General features: G+C 38.9%; 1 protein-coding gene across 2 annotated transcripts in view; it reads right to left on the bottom strand.

Annotated features, from left to right (window-relative positions):
* The window catches only part of BTBD9 (BTB (POZ) domain containing 9), a 444,722-nt gene that overhangs the window by 67,274 nt on the left and 367,821 nt on the right, over window positions 1–9,627 (bottom strand). For both annotated transcript variants that reach the window (XM_006775885.2, XM_006775884.2), the window contains exon 10: window positions 4,840–4,947. In XM_006775885.2, the coding sequence (XP_006775948.1) occupies window positions 4,840–4,947 (108 nt within the window). The remainder of the gene's footprint in view (window positions 1–4,839; window positions 4,948–9,627) is intronic.

Raw genomic sequence — 9,627 nt, 5'->3', positions numbered from 1 at the left:
GGCTGCCTTGGCCTTGGCCTCTGCCCACACAGCTTTGTCTGGAAGGTCATCTGGTCTAATTAGCATATTATGCTTTTATTATTATAGTTACATATATCAAATTATTATGTTATACATCCTAAACTTACACAATGCTGTTTATTAATAACATCACAAAAACTGGGGATGTGCAAGGGGCTCGGCCCTTGCAGCTGCGGCGGCTGCCTCGGCTGCCTTGGCCTTGGCCTCTGCCTCCACAGCTTTGTCTGGAAGGTCATCTGGTCTAATTAGCATATTATGCTTTTATTATTATAGTTACATATATCAAATTATTATGTTATACATCCTAAACTTACACAATGCTGTTTATTAATAACATCACAAAAAAACTGGGGATAAAACAAAAGCACTCATTACACAAACAGGGTTATCCAAGACAGAAAATGAGCCTTTATCCTAAAAGCAAAGAACTTAAGATACCAATAAAGGAAACACCCCCACACACACCCCCCAACCTCCAGGAACAGAGAGACTTACAGGAGACACTAGAGAATCTCATTCCCTGGTATTTTTCAGAGGACAGTGAAAATCTACCCTCTGACTACTTTTTCACTAGGCAGAATGCTATTAAGGCAGGATCTAAGGCAGGATGTAAAGATCCTATAGAACTTGATTTATAACATGACTCACATTCTTTATTATAATAAAAAGCAGGCTACAATTCTTGAAGCTAATAGAATCCTCTTTGAGGACTGCTCTGGAGTATAGTAGTTAAAAAGGAAGGGCTTTCTTCTTTTATTATCTGCATATCTTCTATTATAGTTAACACCTAACACAAAAATGGAAGAGAGTACACTGTGGTTATGCCTATAACATAAAACCACAACCGCTGGTTCCAATGATCCCAAGAGGGTTAACAGGCACTTGCCTTCTTGCTACTACTTTTGTTCATCTAATATATTACCTATTTAGTAATTTCTAAAACACTTCCTGCTGTAGCATCTAAGTGCTAATATACAAAGTTAAAAACATATAAATTATTTAAATCCAATAAAGTAATGGAAATGAAAAATAAATAAGAGGAAAGAAAGATATTGATAACTTTAATGCAAAGCTACTGGGAAAGGTGCTAGTAAGTGAATGGGTTTTTGAATCAAGAAAAACGCCATTTAAATAAGTATACAATTATTATGATTCATCTCAATCAGTAGTTAGTCAGCCAATTCTTGTAGAAAACCAACATTGTATAACACCTTCAACAGGGGAACATAAAAGAAAGAGGTGAGACACCTGGCCCAAGTGGCTCAGTTGAGCATTTGACCTATGAACCAGGAGGTCATGGTTCAATTCCTGGTCAGGGCACATGACTCTCCCATCACTGATGTTTCTCTCTCTCTCTCTCCCTTCCTCTCTGAAATCAATAAAAATATACCTTAAAATAAGAAAGAGGTGAAGAAGGTGAAGAATTCAATTTGTAACACATAAAGTGACAGAAGAGATGGGTGATTGTAACCAGTAGATGTGTCAAGCTTTGAGGAAGCAGAGGATATGGCCTGTGAGCTGTACACCCAATAAGCCATGACTATGGAAAGACAAATGGGCAGCTGTTCATGGCCTTGAAGGACTCCCTCTTTTTTTTTATGTACTTTTTCTTGATTTCAGGGAGGAAGGGAGGAGAAAGAGAAACATCAGTGATGAGAGAGAATCACTGATAGGTTGCCTCCTGCACACCTCCTACTGGAGATCAAGCCCGCAGCAACCCCGGCATGTGGAATCGAACCGTGACCTCCTGATTCATAGGTTTATGCTCAACCACTAAGCCACCACTTGTATAAAAAGGCCTTCCTTTTGTATAAAAAGGGTTCTTAGAGCTTGGAAACACTCCATTTACCAGTTTTCATCATCTGTCTTGGTTGAGCTCTCTACTAATGCTAGGAGGCGATGCAGTACAGCAGAAAGAGCTATGCCACAAGGTGCTTTGTATTCAGAACAAAATGAGATAAAATATGCAAAGTACTGAATACTAGTTATTAAATAATTGTTAGTTTTCTTATGCTATGCCAGAGATGACTTCAAGATTTGTGCTCCACTGAGAAGTCACTGCCCAACCAGAAAGTGACCATATTTACCAGTCCTACTACTAACTCTGGCAACTGACTAGTTCTCTCTTGGGTCATGCAAGTGGAAGGGATGTTCACTATGCCCAGGCCCAGTTGTTCAGAACCAGAAATACCTTCTCTCTGTTCTTTGCCCAGCTGCCAGTTAGATGTAGGTGATGCTGACGAGGCCCTAGGTGAGGGCAGAACCACAGAAGGAAGATGGCTGGGTTCCATCATCACCTGTAGAGGCCACTTGACAGCCAGAAACACCCACATCGACTGTTACATGACTGAGAAATAAACTATTGTGTTAAGCCACTGAAATGTGGAAGTCACTATTTGTTACAGTAGCAAGTGTTGCCCTAACCAATATAAATATGCTATATGATAATACTACAATAATGGTGAGGGTGTCAGAAATTGCATCAAATAACCATCATTAAAACTATTACCAAATCATAGCCAAAAAGTACATGAAAAGATTTTCCACATTATTAGCCATAAAAAAAAATACAAATCAAAACCACAATGAGATGCCACTTCACTCCCACTAGGATGGCTATGAACAAAGAGTCATAAGTACTGGGAAGAATGTGGAGAAACTGAAATCCTCATACATTGCTGGTGGGAATGCAAAATGGTGCAGCTGCTGTGGAAAAGTTAGGTAGTTCCTCAAAAACTTAAACTGTATCACCCTGCAATTCTACTCCAGTTCTAGGTATATACCCAAGAGAACTGAAAGCATACATTCACACAAAGACTTATACAGAATGTTCAAAGTAGCACTGTATATAATAGTCTAAAAGTAAAACAATTCAGCCCAGCCAGGTGTGGCTCAGCAGTTGAGCGACCCAGGAACCAAGAGGTCACCAGTTTGATTCCCTGTCAGGGCATATGCCGGGATTGTAGGCTCAGTCCCCAGTAGGGGGTGGGAAGGAGGCAGCAGATTAATGATTCTCATCATTGATGTTTCTATCTCTCTCTCCCTCTCCCTTCCTCTCTGAAATAAATAAATAAATAAATAAATAAATATATTTTAAAAAAGTAAAACAATTCAAATGTTCATAAAATGATGAACGGATAAACAAAATGTGATCTATATCTCCATATGATGAAATATTATTCAGCCATTAAAAGGAATGAAGTGCTGATACATGCCATAACATGAACAAACCTTGAAAACTATACCTGAAAGAAGCCGGGAACAAAAGATCACTTACTATATGATTCTATTTATATGAACTATCCAGAATATGCAAACCCATAGAAATAGAAAGTAGAATATTGGGTGCTGGGGCTGAGGGAGCTGGAGAGAAATGGGAGTCTACTACTGGGTAGGATTCTTTTGGGTGTGATGAAAATTATCTAAAACATTAAATAGTAGGTATGGCTACATAGTGAATATACTAAAAACCACTGAATTGTATGATTTAAAAGGGTGAATTTGAGCCCTGGCCAGGTGGCTTAGTTGGTTGAAGCATCATTCCATACACCTAAAAGGGTGAATTTTATGGTATGTGAATTATTTTCTCCTCAGATAATTTGGCTCTACATATAAAAGTACTAAGCTCTTCTCAGGTAATGACTGGTAAAGAGTATGAAGGAACCATCTAGACCAGGGTTTCCCAACCTTTTTTGGCCATGCCCACCTAAGCATCTCTAAAATCTGATGTCCGCCCTCATGACATATAATTCTTATTATTTCAAAAAGTGAACTGCTATTCACGTGGAGGAAGCCTAAAAGGCCATTAACTTGGTCTAAACAAACTTCCAAAGAACATGGCATCCATGAAAGAAAAAAATAAAAGAACACAAGGACAGTTGAAGTACTGAGGAAGAAATCACTAAGAAATTGTTAAAATAATAATAATATGAAGTGATATGAAAAAATAGCAACTAAAGTTTTAAAACATATAATAAAGAACTGAAATGCATAAATATGTCATAATATATATTTATATACTATATATGAGGCCCCTGGAACCATAAGAAATGCAAAAAAATCACTGTTAATAACTCATTCTTGAATTGCCTCCCTTAAAAATCAAATTGCCCCCCTGTGGGGCATGTGCCCCACGTTGGAACTACTGGTCTACATGCTCATTTCGATCTGAGTGGTAGTTACATGGGTATATACACATGTACATGTTCATTCCAGGCATGAGTCTAGGCTGGTCAGAACTAGCAGAATCCTGACTCCTAGCTTCCCCCACAGCAGGTCAGCTCAAACAGCCCCAATGCCCTATGCATGAAATGCCCGTTTGCCTATAAAGAATCTAAGGTACAAACTTTCCTTAGTTTGGGTAACAGCGTAGGGAACACAGAGATGAGATAAGTATTTAAAGCTAACCCTGAGAATGGTATGAGGATGGGGAACAGGACAGAGTCCCAGAATAATGACTGAACTGTATTGCATCAGCAAAATTCTCTAGGGAAGAAAAAGTCCTAAAGGGGTATGGGATGTGGGGGGAGGACACAAGACGGAATTGTATATGGGAAATATATTTCCCCCTGCTTATTAGTACATGCCATTTTCAAAAATCAAGTTCAAATCCCAAAATAAGGAGAGCTTGTTTGGTCATATAAAGTAAATTCTCATCTAAGTACTTAATAGTCAAAACTGAAGTAAAGGATCATGAGAATGTTTCAAATTTCAAAATAAGATATAATTTAGTGATTCTATAAGTCTTAATTGGAACCTTCTGAATCCATTGGGAAGACTTTTTAAATTGGAACACATCCCTCAAAGGATGTCACTTACTTGCAGGAGACTTTAGTTCTGTCGGCCACCATGGTCCACTGTTGCTGGTTGGTGGAAACCTCAATGTAGTAGCTGTAGCTCCGATCATCACAGTCCCAAAGTAATAACCTGAACAAAGGGAAAACATAAGGATGCTGTGAAATGTCCTCACTGGCCTGGGGGAATCCCTATCTACTCTCCCTCCCTCCCGCCTGCCTCTTTTGCCCCAATACACTTCCAGGACTGGGGAAAGAAAGGGAATCCCCAACAAAAGTTTGATGAAGAGGGCGGAGTCAATCAGCAACAAGAGATTTGTCTCTTTAGGACTTCATTTCACTAGTCACCCTATCCCAGGCAGCCTCCGTCCCCAGTGGCAGAGCTCTTCTGCCTGGTTTACCAAGGAGATGTCACCATGTTCTTTCCTGTTACAACTCCCACCTCCAGTTAGCTGCACTGACCAAAGGTAATCTCCTGAGACCACTGTGCTTCCTAATTAATTGGGAGTGTTGCAATGACCCAAATTATCACCTTTTAGATTCCTTCTCATTACCAACATTCTTGTTTGCATACCATTGGTAAGATTATCTGATTTGGAGATACAGGCAATCATTCATCAGTAAAACTTTTCTATTATTTAGAAACTAGTGGCCCAATGCACAAAATTTGTGCACATTAAAAGGAAATTAATTAGAGGAAATATTTTAATATTGCTATTTGTCCTTTCTCTATAATAGAAGTGTGAGAGATGAAAGGAAATTAGTAAAATGTATATGAAAATAATATGTAAATGTGTTAATAAATAAACAGTAACAAAAAGGATATAACAACAGAGGCATGATATAAAAACAACAAAAACATGATATGAAAACAAAAACATTACATAAAAACAACAGTGATGCAAAAAATGATTGATAAAGTGATTAAACTTATTCTAATATCTCCCTGTACACCACATTAAGAGTGAAAATACTTTCAGAGTGCTTGACTCATTTCCCTTATGATGAAATACTTAGAACTCTAACTGTAACATCACATGCTCTTCAAACACAAGAGAAAGCAACATATAACTGACCATGTTTTTTTGCACAGGGGATTTCAATAATATCCATTCCTAAATGAAATCTGCTATTAAGTTTGCCATATCCAAGTTTTACAAACCATCCACTATAAGCAGAATCCTCTGATCTCATATTTGTTTAAGAGACAACTTTCTGAAACATCTCCAAACATTACAGTACTTTAAACTCATTTGTACTATGGCCGATCGCACAGCATGCGGCACAATACGGAGACACTGTCGAAAATCCCCTCTAAGAAGAACTTTCCCACCAAATATAACATTCAAATTCATAATTTCTCTTAGTAACCTGTCTATGGCATTTATAGCATGACTGGATGCCATGATGCATTCGTCAATAATGAGAAGTTGGGCCTTTTTAATAGTTTTAGCAACTTCACTGTTTATATCGAGTCTAGAAATTAAAGTTTCACTTAATGGAATCAGTAACTCATTTAATGGGAATGAAAGGTGCTTCCCCCGAGACGCAATTCCTGTAGACCAGCGGTTCTCAACCTGTGGGTCGCAACTGCTTTGGGGGTCGAATGACCCTTTCACAGGGGTTGCCTAAGACCATCGGAAAACACGTATATAATTACATATTGTTTTCGTTATTAATCACTATGCTTTAATTATGTTCAATTTGTAACAATGAAATTGGGGGTCACTACAACATGAGGAACTGTATTAAAGGGTCACATGGCATTAGGAAAGTTGAGAACCACTGCTGTAGACGCTGCGGGCAAAACAGTACCACCACGACCTCTAATATAATGTATTAAAACTTTATAAAAATATGCCTCCACGCTCCGAGGGCCAGTTCCTGCCTCAAACCTCACCCTCACGGGAAACAGCTCTGGGAAACGGCTCGGGGAGGGCACAGTCCTTGGCAAGGCGACCCAGGACTCAGTGTGTCCACGCTCTGAGGGCCGGTTCCTGCCTCAAACCTCGCCCTCATGGGAATCAGCTCGGGGGAGGGTGCAGCTGTTGCCAAAGACGACCCTTGCAGGACTGACTGACTTCCTTCTGGTTGGTCGAGCCTTGGACGTGACGGGCATTATACCCAGGGTTTTTATATAAATAGATTATCTTGGTCCTATTCTTCTTAACTCCTTCTTTAGCCCAGATAAGAACCTGAGCTATATGATTCTATTTACATAAAGCTCAAGAAACAAAATTTATATATGGTGACAGGGATGAGAATAGTGGTTATCTCTGAGGGTGGCAATGACTGGGAACCTTCTAGAATGCTGGTAATGTACTAATTTTGATCTGAGTGGCAGTTACATGTAAATATTCAGCTATACATAAAATATATGTACACTGTATATGTGTTATTCCTCTATTTAAAAAATAGAATAAAAAAGAACCTAAGTATTACAATACAGGACCAGACTACAGGCCAGCATTCTGCTTGACAGTGCCCCAGTGGAGAAAGATCACTGTTTTCTATCATCTCCTTGTCACACAAAATCTCTATCTTATTTGTTTTACTGCTGGTCATGCACAGCACCTTCCTCCACCAGCCAGAAAGTTAGATAGTGAACTCCCTGAAGGTAAGACCTATGTCTCACAGGTTTTTCTTATTTATTTATTTATTCATACATTTTTATTGATTCTATTAGGGTGACACTGGTTAATAAAATTATGTAGGTTTCAAGTGTACAATTCTATAATACCTAATCTGTATATTGTATTGCCTTCATCACCAAAAGTCAAGTATTCTTCCATCACCATTTATCCCCCTTTACCCTCTCCTACCTGCCCCCCAGACCTCTTTTCCTCTGGTAATCACCATACAGTTGTACCAACCTTGCATTCTCAGAATAAATCTCACTTGATCATGATGTATGATCTTTTCAATGTACTGCTGAATCTAGTTCACTAATATTTTTGGGGGGATTTTAGCATTTATGTTCACCAAGGGTAATGGCCTATAATTTTATTTCTTTGTAGTGTCTTTATCTAGTTTTGGAATTAGGATAATGCTGGCTTTGTAAAATGAGCTTGGGAATCTTCCCTCCTCTTGAATTTTATGGAACAGATGGACAAGGACAGGTGTTAGTTCTTCTTTGAATGTTTGGTAAAATTCTCCTATGAAGCCATTCAGTACAGGGCTTTTGTTTGTTGGGACTTTTTTGATTACTGCTTCAATTTCACTAGTTGTAATCTGTCTACTCAGATTTTCTGATTTTTCTTGATTTGGTTTTGGTACATTGTATGTTTCTAGAAATTTACCCAATTGGTCCAGACTGTCCAATTTGTTGATATACAGCTGTTCATAATATTTTCTTACAATCTGTTCTATTTCTGTGGTGCCAGTTACTTCTCCTCTTTCAATTTTGCTTTTATTTATTTAGGTTCTCTCTTTTGTTTCCTTGATGAGTCTGGTTAAAGGCTTGTCAATCTTGTTTATCTTTTCAAAGAACCAGTTCTTGGTTTCACTGATCCTTTGTATTGTTTTTTTAGACTCTATTTCATTTATTTCTGTTCTATCTTTATTATTTCCTTTCTTCTACTCACTTTGGGCTTTGCTTGTTCTTTATCTAGTTCCTTAAGTACAAAGCTAGATTGTTTATTTAAGATTTTTTTTTTTCTTGAGGAAGGCCTGTAATGCTATGAATTTTCCTCTTTGGACTGCTTTCACTGTATCCCATCGATTTTGGGTTATTGTGTTTTCATTTTCATTTGTTTCAAGGTATCTTTTGATATCTTCCTTGATCTTATTGCTAACCCATCCATTGTTTAATAACTTATTTAGCCTCCATGTCTTTGTGTGATTATCAGGTTTTTCCTTGTGATTGATTTCTAGTTTTATACCATTATGGTCAGAAAAGATGCTTGATATGATTTCAAACTTCTTAAATTTATTGAGACTGTTTTGTGTCCCAACATAGGGGTCTACCCTAGAAAACATTCCAGTCCATTTGAAAAGCATGTACATTCTGTTGCTGTGTGGTGAAATGCTCTGAAGATCTCAATTAAATCCATCTGATCTAGTGTGTCATTTAAGGCTGCTGTTTCCTTATTGATTTTCTGTCTGGAAGATCTATCATTTGATATGAGTGGGGTGTTAAAATCTCCTACTATGACTATATTAATGCAAATCTCTCCCTTTATGCCCATCAAAATTTACTTTATAAATTTAGGTGCTCCTCACCTGGCTGGTGTGGGTCAGTGGCTGAGTGTCGACCTATGAACCCAGAGGTCATTGTTCAATTCCCAGTCAGGGCACATGTCTGGGTTGTGAGCTCAATCCCAGGAGGCAGTCGATTAATGATTCTCTATCATCACTGATGTTTCTATCTCACTCTCCCTCTCCCTTTCTGAAATTAAAAAAATATAAAAAATAAATAAAATAAATTTAGGTACTCCTATATTGGGTGCATAAATATTTAGAAGGGTTATAGCCTCTTGTTGGATTGATCCCTTTAACATTATATTAGAGGCCTGGTGCACAAAATTAGTACACCGGGGTGGGGGGCGGGGCCTCAGCACACCCTGCACCGTCTCCAATCCCAGACCTCTTGGGGGATATCCGACTGCCGGTATATCTAAACTGGCAGTCAGACATCCTCTCACAATCCTGGACCACTGGCTCCTAATCGCGCACCTGCCTCTGTGGTCGCCCCTAATTGCCCCCCACCCCTTGCTGGCCTGATCGCCCCTAACTGCCCCCCGCTGCCAGCCAGGTCACCCCCATCTGCCCCCTTCCTACCAGCCTGGTCACTCCTAATTGCCCCCCCTGCCAG

Source organism: Myotis davidii, unplaced genomic scaffold (assembly GCF_000327345.1).
Source record: "Myotis davidii unplaced genomic scaffold, ASM32734v1 scaffold289, whole genome shotgun sequence".
Lineage (NCBI taxonomy): Eukaryota > Metazoa > Chordata > Mammalia > Chiroptera > Vespertilionidae > Myotis > Myotis davidii.
Note: the sequence above shows the minus strand (reverse complement) of the source record. Positions and strands in the feature narration are given on the sequence as shown.